The sequence below is a fragment of the Grampus griseus genome (genome assembly GCF_964374135.1).
Source record: "Grampus griseus genome assembly, chromosome: 7".
NCBI lineage: Eukaryota > Metazoa > Chordata > Mammalia > Artiodactyla > Delphinidae > Grampus > Grampus griseus.
Window position 1 is genome coordinate 21207535 of NC_139001.1, and position 14993 is coordinate 21222527.

The 14993-nt window shown below is 42.0% G+C and overlaps 1 protein-coding gene across 1 annotated transcript in view; it reads right to left on the reverse strand.

Moving 5' to 3' along the window:
- The window catches only part of XRCC5 (X-ray repair cross complementing 5), a 98084-nt gene extending 88157 nt beyond the window's left edge, over window positions 1–9927 (reverse strand). Inside the window, exons 1-5 of the mRNA XM_082658577.1 lie at window positions 9820–9927; window positions 4919–5032; window positions 1903–2086; window positions 956–1004; window positions 383–505 (exon numbers count right to left, since the gene is read on the reverse strand). Coding sequence (XP_082514703.1) covers window positions 383–505; window positions 956–1004; window positions 1903–2086; window positions 4919–5032; window positions 9820–9840 — 491 coding nt within the window. The 5' untranslated portion in view covers window positions 9841–9927. The remainder of the gene's footprint in view (window positions 1–382; window positions 506–955; window positions 1005–1902; window positions 2087–4918; window positions 5033–9819) is intronic.
- Window positions 9928–14993: the final 5066 nt, after the last annotated feature.

A 14993-nucleotide genomic window follows, 5' to 3' on the forward strand; every position in this document is an offset into this window, starting at 1 on the left:
CTAGGCTGTTTAAGAAAAGACACCACCAATCCGGTAATTGTTTGGGTAAAGTCTTCTATGCAGGCAGGAGATGAACTGAATGTCCTTAAAAGATTCCTCTAATGCCTCAATTCTTTGGGTCCAAGAACAGCACAAGCAAACATCTGCTACTGAGCTAAACTCCCAGGTTTCCCTGTGACTTTCATCCCTTTATCATCAAAACTCAGAAGAGTTCCTGGAACACAAGAGAGTAATCAATGAACGTTGGCTGAAGTCAGTGATCTGACAGATTCTGACTCAGAGCAGAGAGGACTCTTGAGAACTGAGTGCTCTACGAAGGGGTCCTATCACTGCATTATAAGAGCACAAGATCTGTCTGCAAATATTATTCTTATGGACTTACAAAAACTGCAGGGAGATGCCAGATTTCTTCAAGTTATGAATTATAATACCCAGCTGATCTCTGCTGAATGGGCTGCTGAGGTCAGTGAACACTTCAATATGCCTCTTCTCAAACTTCTTTCCTCTAGAAGAGAGAGTTAGCATGTTAAGAAATCGTTCTCCTGAGTTATTTCCTAAACTTCAAATGTACTTGGTCACTAAGCAGAAAAAGGGTAAGGAATGAATCTAGCTCCAGCTAACAAAGGTGATTACATTCCAGAAGTCCGTGTGCTGCTGATGCTCAGCTAGGTTCCTATTAAACATATAACCAACCCAGTCATGACTCATGCTTTGAACATCTTAGGCAAAATTTCTGAGCATTATGGAAATAGTATGTCTCTGATTTCCTAACTTTAACTTCAGTTAAAGATGTGGTCACTACGATAAAAAAGGATCCCCTTCCAGCCTCCACAGAGGTACATACAAGCAACTCTCCTAGGTACTACAATTATAGCCTTGCAAGGGTTCATTTTCCAAATGGTCTGATTCCACACAGACAGGCTCATTTCCAGCTCTCTTCAGTTGAGATACTTACACAGTTTCTTGTTGAATCAAATCCATGCACACAATGAGGGCATCCAGGACTCAGCTAGTTAAGGGCAGAAGATAACACCAAACAGTCCCTTTATCCCAAGAACATGCCACTTTTTTCCAGTGAAATCTACAATGCTGGAAATTGTGGACACTGGGCTGACGGTGTGATGATTTAAAAGTACTTGCCCAAGTGCCCTTCTTCCAAGTCTATTTCACTAACATATATTCATATATGTTATAAATCAAAGTACACTTCCTGAAACATATAAACAGGAAAAATGAAATAAACCAAAAGGTAATCTGACATATTCTGCTCATTTAATGAAAAATTATGATGCCATCTTACAGTATCTAGAACCCATTTTCTGTGATTACAGTCCATTCTTACACATGAAGCGAGCCATAATGTAGCATTTGTAAGTCACTCCCAGCACAGCAGCACCTCCCAGTGACCAGGGATGGCACCACTGTTTAGAAAAATAAGAGGAACCCCTTAAAACCAGGGCAGCTGTGGAAGGAACTGTTAGTCTCACAGTTTGGGTATCAGTCTGATTTTTGGCATACAATTATCCTCCATCCAGGAAGGCTAGGAGAATGCTAATGCTATACTCTTCTAAAAATAGCTTCTCTACGTCCAAACATTTCCAACCATCACCACCACCAAACCCTCTACACATAGTCAATACATATACCCCCTTCTGATACCTCCCAACCTCTCAATGTCACTAGTGCAGAGGAGCAAGTTACTGCAGGGCGTGGAGTCCAGGCACCCAACCCAACCTAGTTAATTTCACATTCAGTCCTAACACACATCACCTCCGTGTCCTCAGAGCCAAAAACATCCACATACTCAGAGCTAGGACTCTTAGAAAACCTCACCAAACTAGATTACAATTCCCCAGATTAAAGGAAATTTCTTAAGAGTCTTCTCTGGTTCAAAAAGGATACAGTCAGCTTGTTGAGAACCTGGTTGGATTTTGCTTTCAATGTCCTCCAGCAAGTCAAAATCTGGTAGCATCAGGTGTCTGTGCACTGTGATGTTCTGATACTGGCCCTCACCAGCAAGAGCGTTCTCAGTGCCATCTGTACCAAAAAGGACTAACGCAATTTCATCCTTGCTCTCAGCAAACACCTAGAGAAGCAGGTTAGAAGGTTGAAATCATACAATATCACCTGGAAACCATTAGATATCTAACCTTCAGGGAGCAAGACAACCATACCTCCCTATGGCAGGTCCCTGGGGCCACCGTCAACAACAGAATATTGGGCTAACTGGTCCGTGGGACTGATAAGCAATGATAATTCCTAGGTTCTAAGCAGACATTTTCATTGACTACAGTTCCCATCCTTTCAGCACAATTTGTGGTGGAGGAATGGGAGGGCAGTAGCTACCCTTGATTAGTTTCTTTGATTTGCTTCCCCCCAAATCAGACTCTAATTCCCAGTGAAAACTAATTATGTATCATTTGAAACGATTTTAGTCTGTCTTTCTGGAATGACTATACAAAGTTTAAATTTTACAGAGATTAAAAATAAATTGCTGATTCATATTCTATATCCCAGCAATTTCACTTACAGGTATATATACTGCAGAGAAGTTCCTGCACATGTACACAAAGAGACAAGAGACAAGAAAGTTCCAGTTCACTTCAGCACTGTTTATAACAGGGCAAATCTGAAAACTAACTATCCATCAACTGAAGAATGCAAAAGCACACTGAAAAATATTTATACAATGGAATATTACACTCTAGTAAAAAAAAAAAAGGATGAATAAATTTGTTCAATGTTTACCAACATGAATAAATCTCAAAAACAAAAGACTGAGAAAAATAAGTTGTGGAATTATATGTACTGAATAATACGATTACATACACTTTTGAGAGCTTCATACAATACTAAATACTATTTATAGATACACTGAGATCCAAGGTATAAAGTATGTGCAGTAATAACTATGAAAATTCTGAGGAAAGGAGGGGAAGAAGAGGAAAGAAAAGGGTTGGGAGGGGATACACAAGGAGCTTTAAGTTAACATTTTATTTTTTAAGAAAAAAAAAGAAAAAGAAATCAAACAAATATAGTAAAACTTTAGGGCTGTTGTAGTTCTAGACAATGGGAAAACCGCTTTCCATCATATTATTCTCAGTTTGCTTCTTTTATGAAGCATTCCATAATGAAATATGAAAACAAGAAACAGCATGCGACACAAAAGGCAGCCCTGTTCCCACCTACTTATTAACAGAAGCCTTCTGTATCAGTAAAAAGAACACTGCATGGGCAGAGGATGGAATTCTGTCATTCTTCACCTGTTTGGTCTGTTAAATTCCCCAGTCTGTTAACAACTCCAGCTGCAACTGCCAGTTGTACATGGAGGGAAGGTCCCAGCTGCTGGGGTTCAAATATTTCCAGCACACCAGTGCGGCAGGCCAGCTAGAATTCTAGCCGCCTCCCGCACAAGACTTCATCTTAAGGCAAGGTAATCTTGTTCGACAACAAAACCTCAGTCAGGAGAGGGGAGGAAATTTGAATGCAGCATGGGAGCGGCACCAGGTTTTGTCTCCCGGCCTTCCAGATTTCACTTCAACTCCCATGCGAGGGGCAGAGCCAAAAATAAAAACTGAAGGCACTGTTTCCCTTTTTTAAAAAAATCTATACTACGTTCGGGCACAGCAGCACTACTTGAATACAGCCAACACAAATTACGATAACCAAGCATGGGGTTAGAAGCATCCTCATTTTCTTCGAGATGTTAAGGACTCCAGGTTATCAGAACTTGTAAAAATCTAGGATGACAGGTGGGAGGTAACAGTGCCCAGTAGAAAAGGCAACACCCAGAAAAAACAGCAGACGTGGCCAGAGGAGTAGTGAATGAAGGACTTCATGGACTTCGCAAAAGTAGCAGTCAGACCAGGTAGAAAGGGCAGAAATTAATAATAATGGTAGTAGTAGTAGTAATGATAATAAAAACACATACAGCATTTACAATACATCAAGTACTAAGTACTTTATCTTAGAGATATTCACTGAGGCACCGTGGTAGAGAGTCTTCAAGACGGCCTCCATCTATTCCTTCTCTCCCTGTATTTGGAGGCTACCCCTTAAAACAATAGAGGACTCTAATTCCCGCCCCCTCCCCACCCCACTGAATGTGAGATAGCTTAGCGACCTGATTGACTAATAGAAGGCAGTGGAAATGACCTTCTGGCATTTCTAGAGGTAGGTCATAAAAAGCCACATAAGCAGGTCTCTTAGAATACCCACTCTTGGAACACTCCTTTTTAGAACCAACTGCTATACTGTGAGCATCCCAAGCTACATGGAGAGGCCGCAGTTAAGTGTTCTGGGCGACAGCCCCAGCTGAGCTCACAGCCCCCAGAAGGCATAACTACCAGCTCCAGGGGTGAGCCACCTTGGATGTACGTATAGCCCCACCGAGCCCTCAGGTGACTCAGCGCCAGCCACCGAGTGAGCACACCTGCACAAGAGGCCTCAGAGAGAACCACCCAATCACACGCCCAGTCATCTCACAGAACCGTGAGATGATTTTTTTAAGGTCATTTAAGACACTAAGTTTGGGGAGGGTAGTTTGTAACCAGTAAACGATAACTGGAATAGGCACAAAGTAGTTGAAAGACTTATTCAAGATTGCAAAGTTAGTCAGTATCATGGCAGAGCAAGGATTCAAACCCAGGCCATCTGGCTCTAGAGTTTACATACTTAAACATCACATTGCCTCTCGCTTCTGATAAAAGTTGTAATATCCAGTGGAGGAGCCAAAACGAGAAAAGATAAACATATCAGCCTCCAGTGGTAGCATGTGAGTACATGTAAGAATAACCCCTCAGCTTCCCCAGAACACTGAGGGTGGACAACATAAAGAGGCTGGCATCTTGCATTATTAAGTGGAAGCAACAAGCAGTTAAACCACGAGTTACAAGCTCAAGACCAATGTGAATCTTACCTGTCGCTGCACAAACATGGTCACCACCTTCTTTGCTAGTTCAAATGAGGATTCTTCACCAGGAACCGAGTTACTCATGGCAAAACGCACATCCATACACAACACCACAGCTGCCTGGAAAAAAAGTCCCAAAGAACATGTGAGAAAATGTTATTAATGGTCATTAAAAGAAGAAAAAGAGATGTCGTTTACTTATTTCACCCATAGACATTCAGGGTATGCATGATAAAGGGAAGGGAGGTGTTCTACTTAGAGAGTGTATGTAAGGCACATAAATTTTCACTATGGAGAAATTTTAAATAGTCCTGATATTTCCTGAAAGCTAGAAAGTATCTGCCAGGACAGGAGCATGCTCCAATAGCTGCTGTTCCTCTGGCCTGAGCCTGAGCACAAATCAATGGGGAGTAGATCTGAAAACAATCTGCAGGCTAGAGCTAAGTCCAACCCAGCTGAGCCCAAAATATTCTACATCAAACCAAATGCAACTGATATGCTGACCCACAGTATGAATACAGATGCTTTTGTTGTAAGCCACTGACTTGGGGTGTAGTCTGTTATAAAGCATTTTGGTGGCAATAGGTGACTGTCACAATCTATATATGCTAAAATGATACACTCCAATAATTTGAATCAGTTTGTAAACTGGGAATCTAAAGTGAAGACTAAGACACCAAATCCATTCTAGTAGGGGACACAGACACATAAATGATACCAGCACAATATTCCATGACCGAGGTATACAGTGGACACTAAGAGAGCACACAGGAGGGGCATCCACCCAAGGCTGGTGGAAGGGAGAGAGGACGGATAAGGAGGCTAAAAAAGCCTCCTGGATATGATCCTTGGGTGAACCTTAAAGAATGAGTAGGCAGAATGGGAGAAAATACTTGCAAATGAAGCAACTGATAAAGGATTAACCTCCAAAATATACAAGCAGCTCACGGAGCTCAATACCAAAACACCAAACAACCCAATCCAAAAATGGGCAGAAGACCTCAACAGACATTTCTCCAAAGAAGACATACAGAGTGCCAACAAACACATGAAAAGATGTTCAACATCACTAATCATCAGAGAAATGCAAATCAAAACCACAATGGTCATTATCAAAAAAATCTACAAACAATAAATGCCGGAGAGGGTGTGGAGAAAAGGGAACCTTCCTGCACTGTTGGTGGGAATGTAAATTGATAGAGCCACTTTGGAGAACAGTATGGAGTTTCCTTAAAAAAACTAAAAATAGAGCTACCACATGACCCAGCAATCCCACCACTGGCCAAATACCCTGAGAAAACCATAATTCAAAAAGACACATGTGGGCTTCCCTGGTGGTGCAGTGGTTAAGAATCCGCCTGCCAATGCAGGGGACACGGGTTCGAGCCCTGGTCCAGGAAGATCCCACAAGCCACGGAGCAACTAAGCCCGTGCGCCACAACTACTGAGCCTGCTCTCTAGAGCCTGTGAGCCACAACTACTGAGCCCGTATGCCACAACTACTGAAGCCCTCGTGCCTAGAGCCCGTGCTCTGCAATAAGAGAAGCCACCGCAATGAGAAGGCTGCGCACTGCAACGAAAGAGTAGCCCCCCTCGCCGCAACTAGAGAAAGCCCACACACAGCAACGAAGACCCAACGCAGCCAAAAATAAATAACTAAATAAATTTATTTTTTTAAAAAAAGGTACATGTACCACAATGTTCATTGCAGCACTATTTACAATAACCAGGACATGGAAGCAGCCTAAGTGTCCATCGACAGATGAATGGATAAAGAAGATGTGGCACATATATACAATGGAATATTACTCAGCCATAAAAAGGAACATCACTGAGTTATTTGTAACGAAGTAGATGGACCTAGAGTCTGTCATATAGAGTGAAGTAAGTCAGAAAGAGAAAAAGAAATACCATATGCTAACACACATATATGGAATCTAAAAAACGGTACTGATGAACCTAGTGGCAGGGCAGGAATAAAGATGAAGATGTAGAGAATGGACTTGAGGACATGGTCGGGGGTGGGGAAGCTGGGATGAAGTGAGAAAGTAGCACTGACATATATACACTACCAAATATAAAATGGATGGCTAGTGGGAAGCTGCCGCATAGCACCGGGAGATCAGCTCGGTGCTTCGTGACGACCTAGAGGGGTGGGATAGGGAGGGTGGGAGGAAGGCTCAAAAAGGAGGGGATATAGGGATATATGTATACATATAGCTGATTCACTTTGTTGTACAGCAGAAACTAACACAACATATAAAGCAATTATGCTCCAATAAAGATGTTAAAAAAAAAAAGAATGAGTAGGGGTCCGTCATGTAAACAAGGGCAGTTTTAGGCAGAGGAAACCACATAAATACAGACACCTGGTCACTGGCTAGCAATCATGTATGTAGGGGACTAAGGAAATAGGGCAAACGTAAACTAAAAGTAAAATGGATACATGTAAAGTTTTGTATTTGGCAACCAAGGTTTAACTGAATTGGGTTGGAGACCTGAACAAATAGCAGTCAATTTCAGGGTGGATTATAAAATGACATTATAAAATGTCACCAGTACGACATGGCTACAGGAGTACATTCCCCACACCTACCCCATTCCATCCTCCAAAATATTTTCAGTCCTATCAATGGTGTAGTAAATTTAAGGAAGGAAAAGACAGGTTTTATGGTTTAAAAAGAAAACAAAACTAAACTAGATCCCAGGAGACCTGGGATCCAGTCCCACCTTTATCACCAAGTAGCTAAATTCTTGGGCATGTAACTTAAATTCACTGTTAATTTGTGGAGGCAGGAAGCAGTTGTTGGACTAGATGAGATCTAAGATATTTTCCAGAGTTAACATTCTTTGACATTGACTGACAGTCTCACCTGTGCTTTGTACTGATCAGACCACACTTAACAAACGGTGAGCAGTTCTGATCATCACATCTTATGAGAAACACTAATTACAACTGAACGTGAAATGAGCAGATTAGAGAAGGATCTGGAGAATACGTGACCTAAGGAACAGGTAGGAAAAACTAGTTATTTGAACCAGACGAGAAGATTTAGAGGAACCTGACTGTTATCCTCAAATAGTTGACAGCTGTGTTATAAAAAGCTCCACGAGATAATAGGATCAACAGATGGAAGCTATAGAGATTGATCTGACACCATATTAAGGGAGAAAAAATAATATTTAGAAGTAATAAATGAAAGAACTACTGTTTTCTGAAGCAATGATCTCCTGAGCCTAAAACTGTTTGAAAAACCTAGATGAGCTCCTATCAGGGACGTTATAGATGATCTCTAATTTGGTTACATCTCAGGCAAGGCAAAACACGGAAAGGAAAGACTATTTAAGTTTTCCCCTAGTTTACAAAGAATTAAACATAATGCATTAATATTAAGAGAGTTCTAGATTATAAATAGTATGTTTGAAGAAAGGGTGGTAAAAAACTACAAAATTCCTTTGAGAATAAAATTTACATCCCATAGTTTCAATGCTCTGAGCATAAGAACCTTTAAAAAGTTAAGAGTCCCCAAATACGCTGCTGCACCTATTTAATATATGTTCATAAAAGCTACTGTTATGAACAAAAAACTCTAAATCAGAGGACTAAAGGTCCTTTGCCAGGAATCAGGTATCCAAAAAAATGGCATCAAAGGGTTTCACAGTATGGAAGTTCTTATCTGGAAGCAGAAGAATGGTCTACGTAATACCGCAAGCTCCCTTCTGGTAGCAGGAAGAAAACCAGGAGAAAGAAATTGAGCAGCATGGCAACCCTTCATTTAAACACCGAAGCAATACAGGCTATTAGAATTCTGCTGCAAGTCCACCTGCCATAAACAGCTGCTTCATTAGCGCTGAAAGTTTTCAGCAGCTGAAAGGAATAAAGGAGGTGAGTGGCATATGTTCATAATCATTTTAATCAGCATTTCCCTATGGGGAGTGGAGAAGACTAGGGATCAGCTGCTCCAACTCCTATCTTGTTTATCTGTATACCAAATGCCTAATAAAGGGCCTAGTTTTGAATAGATGGATGGATAGACCGATGGATGGATGAATGAATGAACAAGTCCTTGGAACACACCTCCCTCTAGAGACCCTTCAGAGACAACTACCACGCTCTGCCTATATTGAAAATGCCATTTTAAAAACTGATCATGTTATTAACCTGGGTCACTGAGGGTCATAGATTCCTAGCAAGAGAGACATTCTCCCGGACTCTGAAAGCTGAAAGCCTGTGTTCAAATTCAGATTCTACCACTTGTGGACTGGGTGACCTTGGGCTAATCACTTCACTTTCTTTAGGTCTCGGTTTTCTCACCTGTAAATTGGGCATAAAAGTTTTCAACTCATGGGCTTGTTGTGAAGATTAAATGAGACCGGAATAAAGCGTTAGATCAGTGCCTCACCAGAGTAAGCTTTCGCAATAAATGCGAAATATTAGATTATTATAGAGGTAATAAGACGTTTTACATTTCAAGTTATTTTACTCAATCCTTCTCTTAAGTTTTACAGGCCTCTGGGATTGGTTCGTTTCGTGGCTAACTTCCATTCTCACAGATTTTAAAAACCCAGATTCAGAAGTAATGGAGGAGTCGGGGGTAGGCTGGGATAGAGAGGTACGGAGGGGAGGTCCGAGTGGGATGGAAAGCAGGATGAGGACCGGTGGAGAGGAAGTGGGAGGATGGAAGGGCTGAGTAGGCGACGGGGGTGGGGAGTGCGCGAGGCTCAAATTCCCGCCTTAAGACACCAAATCGCCAGCTTTTCTCACAGCGCAACCCTCGACCCCGGCCCTACTGATCCAGCCCACCACCGGGATCTCTCTTCCTCACTCCTTGGCACCGCCGTGATCCCATGATTCCTGCTTCTGGACCCCCGGCACAGGCAAGGCCCAAGCCTACAGATGTTCCTACCTTATTCCCCGACCGCGCCATGTTGACATTCCGCAAGCGCCTTGGTCGCCTCTTCCGAGCGGGAACCTGCGGCGCCGAAGCTCAGTTCCGCCGGACGCGGAGCTGGAGGGCCGCAGGAAGAGCCGCTTTCCGTTGAGGCCGGAAGGGGCGGGGAAACTGTACGTCGACATTCTGAGCATGCGCAGAGCCCCTGCGTTTCTCCCCTTGTTGAGGAGCTGTGTGGTCTTCGGGCTTTCCAAATCGCTAGAGGTAGGAATCATTTCTCGGAAAGGTTCATTCCCCTTTTCTCACACTGAGAATAATGCCTACAGCGTTTTATGTCAGATATCTGGAGTTAGATTTCCCTGAATATGAGCATGAATCCAAAAAGTCACTTAACTTCCCTAAAATTCTGTTTCTTCTTCTAAAAATAATGAAAGACGACAGATACGATGACCTTAGATCCAACTCCTGGAGGAAAAGTAGTTTTCCAGGCAATCAAAGTGGAAAGAAGATTCTTCCTTGGAAAGGAGATGGGATGTAAAAAGGCCTGGAGGCATGAAACACCGTCTGCTAATGATCTCCCAATACTTAGAAGCGTCGCTAGGTTGGAAAGGAAGAAGTGAGGTTTAATTCCAGAAAACGAATCTAGGGAGATGTTCTAGAAATGGCAGCTATCAATTTCGGTGCCTGACAGTCGCTCCACCCCCTTTCAAAGGAAACTGTCCAGCCTGCAGCCCTTGACTCTTTGAGGGAGGCAGGTCCAAGCTGAACCTTACACAGAAAAGGCTCTTTTCTGTACCAGATGACCCACAAGCTGAGAGCTGACTGGACGAAGGGTCTGGGAACCTGCAAAGTGTCTGCCAGCCTAGAACATTAAGTCCAATCAGCTTCTGTCCCTCTTGAAAATCAGACCTGGGTAAAGCAGGCCTGCAGCTGGAAAGATGTGGAGGGGCCATGAGGAGGGAGGGGTCTTGAGGGAGCCTAAGTTATAAACACACTGAAGCCAGGAGAGTCAGACACTTTCAGACTGTGCTTTCAGAGCCTAGAGGGTTCATCTAGTTTTCGATTCAAGGAGTTCTTTTAAGGCTGAAATATTATTTTTAAAGTATTTTTCATATGACAGGTAAATAGAATTACTGGAGACTCACCATGGTGAAGGCAATGTCTATGCTTTATGCCCATGATTTTATCTTGTGTTTAGTCTCTATTTCCTTCCCTTTTTTTCTCTTCCTCTTGTACTTTCTCTGTCCCCTCCCCCCTCTCTTTCTCACACTACACACCCTCCAATACAGATTTGTTTCCTGGGAAAAATTTTTAAAATTCTAGTGCGTGTGCTTGTTTGCATCTCTCCACTGTCCTTATAGAAGTCTTTAGGATCATACACTTCCAGACAGCTAGGCAGCGATGGTGTTGAGAATGGATATGGACTTTAAGCACTACTTCTCCTGGCAAAGGGCCTCCATTAATCAAGGGTGAGGGACAAACATTACCAATGTGACAGTGTAAATGGCGACTCCCTTCTTCCTACACAACGAAAGGATTCTGACTTTTTTGGTTCCATTTCAGCCTGTCAGTTCAGGATCGGTTTAGATTTGTGTGATAAAGAATTAGGTGGAAAGGGTAAAGATAAGAGGTGATGGGCTATGGCTAGTAGAGGAGAAGGGGCATTTTGGACAGAAAGAGAAGTGCATGGGAGCCACTGTGGCATATGAGGGAAATGGATGAAATAAGAAAAGGAAAATCATTATTTGGATGGCCCCCAATAGCCATGCCTCCCAGCATCCACATCCTTATACAGTCCCTTTCCCTTGAATCTGGGCTGGCTTTAGGACCTGCTTAAAATGCAATAAAATGTGGTGGAAGTGACACTGGGCCAGTTTTGGACCAAAGCTTTCAGAGTACCTGGCAGATTTGGTTTTTGCACTCTAGTGGGAGCCAGATACCATATATAAAGACTGACTACCATAAGACTACATGCTATGAAAGCCCAACCTAGCCATGTGGGAAGCCACACGGAGGAGCACTATTAGGGGTTATGTGTTTGTGTCCTCTCCAAATTCATATTTTGAGGCCCTAACCCCCAATGTGATGGTATGTGGAAATGGGGCCTCTGGGAGGTACTTAGAGTTAGTAGAGGTCATGAGAGTGGGGCCTATATGATGGCATTAGTGCCACTATAAAGAGAGTTAGTGTGCTTGCACTGACTCCCTGCTCACCAACCCCACCAGCCATTTGCACAAAGAAGAGGTCATATGAATATGCAGAAGGCAGCCATCTGAAAACCAAGGGGAGAGCTCTCCTCAGGCTCAGTTCAACTGTGCTGGCACCCTGATCTCAAACTTGCAGCCTCCAGAAATATAAGAAAATTAATTTCTGTTGTTTAAGCCACCTAGTCTATGGTATTTGTTATGGCAGCCTTAGCAAACTGATACCAGCACTGAGTACCAATGCCCCAGGGGCCCACCCAGATGACAGCCAGCACCACTTTGGCAGAAATGCAAGTGAGGCCATCTTGAGAGTAGGTGCTGCATCCCCAAGGGAGCTGTCCCAGCATTAGAGAGATATTGAGTAGAGACCAGTCATCTCCATCAAGCTCTGCGCAAATCGCAGAATTACCAGCAAACAAGTCAAATGACGGTTATTTTAATCCAGTAAGTTTTACGTGTTACGCAACTAGAGATAACTGGAACAATAGGGATATTTTAAACTCTTGCTGTAGTGTAGAATATGCATGCCTTAAGAGTAGTTAACAAGAGCAAGTAAAGAATTTTATTTTGAAATTACAATTGAAGTTGCTGAAATGTGTTTGAGTTTGATATTGCTCTGAGAGTGAACTACATAAGTGATGAATTCATGAACATTATACAAAATAAAAATGTGCAGGCTTTATGTTCTGACAGAGGTGTAACAATGTTTATATGGGCAATTGGAAAAATTAGTTTAAAATCTTAATGTGGTACAAATATGAAATAAAAGTTTATATCCCAGAAAGATGTGAGTGGTGATGTACCATATTCTATGTGATTTTAAAATACCATTAAAAAAACATGTAAAATGCTTGTTAGAAATGATTAAAGAAGACAATTTCAACGATACAAATTTTATTTAACACTTTATGAAACAGACTGTTTCCATTCAAAGGACAACAAAATGAGACAAAGGCAGGAAGCTTTTACAGGATAGATAATAACGAATAAGGAAGAGAAAAATAGAAAATATCGGATTGGCTGCGGCCACATAGTCAGCCTTGTTTGGAGCAAGAAGGAACAAGGAAAGAAGTATAGAGCCCGAGCTGCCTTGCTGTTTGGGGGTTGGCTGACTGGACATACAGTCGGCCCACCATATGCATGGGTTGGGCAACCACAGGTTCAACCGACTGCAGGTCAAATTCAACCCCTGGTTCATTGAATTTGAGGATGGAGAACACAGATATGGAGGTCCGGCTGTACTACCATTTTATGTAAGGCACTTGAGCATCCCTGTGGATTTTGGTCTCCACAGGGGTCCTAGAACCAATCCACCACTGATGCCAGGGACGATTGTACTACATTTCTGGTCAAGCAGAACATGTAAAGGGATGCAAAAGTGACCTAAGTTTTGGTTTGCTGATGCGGCACCTAAGCAGGAGTGGCTTCATCTTGGGCCTAGAATGTATTTCAACAGGCTCATGTTAGTAATTAAATTAATCGAAGAGGGGAAATTTTCTTTTTTTTAAATTAATTTTTCTTGGAATATAGTTGCTTTACAATGTTGTGTTAGTTTCTACCGTACAGCAAACTGAATCAGCATTATGTGTACACATATATCCCCTCTTTTTTGGATTTCCTTCCCATTTAGGTCACCACAGATCATTGAGTAGAGTTCCCTGAGCTATACAGTAGGTTCTCATTAGTTATCTATTTTATGCATAGTATCAATAGTGTATATACGTCAACCCCAATCTCCCAATTCATCCCACCGCCCCCCCTTTCCTCGTTGGTATCCATGTTTGTTCTCTATGTCTGTCTCTATTTCTGCTTTGCAAATATCATCTATACCATTCTTCTAGATTACACATATATGCGTTAATATGAGATATTTGTTTTTCTCTTACTTCACTCTGTATGACAGTCTCTAGGTCCATCCACATCTCTGCAAATGACCCAATTTCATTCCTTTTATGGCTGAGTAATATGCCATTGTATATATGTACCACATCTTTTTTATCCATTCCGCTATTGATGGACATTTAGGTTGCTTTCATGTCCTGGCTATTGTAAATAGTGTTGCAATGAACATTGGGGTGCATGTGTCTTTTTGAATTATGGTTTTCTCTGGATATATGCCCAGTAGTGGGATTGCTGGGTCATATGGTAGTTCTATTTTTCGTTTTTTTATTTTATATTTTTTTATTTTTCGTTTTTTGAGGAACCTCCATATTGTTCTCCATAGTGGCTGCACCAATTTACATTCAAGGAGGGTAAAATTTCTGATGTTGGCCTCTAATCATTTGCAACACTGTAAAACTTAAGCCCTAGGTGGCCTGGTATCAATGACACAATGAAACTTTCAAGTCATCTAAAATTAGTTCTTCTTAAGATTTAGAACCTTGTTTTATTAGAAATCATGGATAACAGGGGTTTTGGTCCCCTTGGACTTGAAATGAAGAGTGCTGCCTAATGTCGATGGACAAGATGGCTTGGGAACATTGGCATTATCATACTGGATCAGACATGGTTTACCAAGCTCAGAATATTATGGCTACAGAGCAATTGGAAAGCATAGTCCTCCTTCCTGATATTCACCATGAAGAGTAGGTAACTATGAGCTAACAGAATGTTCAAGTATGGCATTTAACTCTCTAATTTCTCCTCTAAAATTCTCTAGGTATTTGCTGACAGCAAGGATGAAATTGCTTTAGGTCTGTTTGGTTAAGTTTTCCTTCCTCAGGTCTAGGCTTTTACATACCTCTCTGAGCCCTTTTGAAATGATTTTATTTTATGAGCCTATTTCTTCCACTAGGTGGCGAGCCCAATTAGGGTGAGGGTTACATCAACTTCACCTAGGTATCCCACGCTCCTTACCCTGACCCCACCCTCCTTCATTCTGCCAGGGACATCTTATCCTTGTCCTAATCATGACTGTTTTTCGCCTTGGCCATTTGTTTCCTTAACCCCCGAAAAAAATGTGACAAATGTGGCTGCAACTTCCTA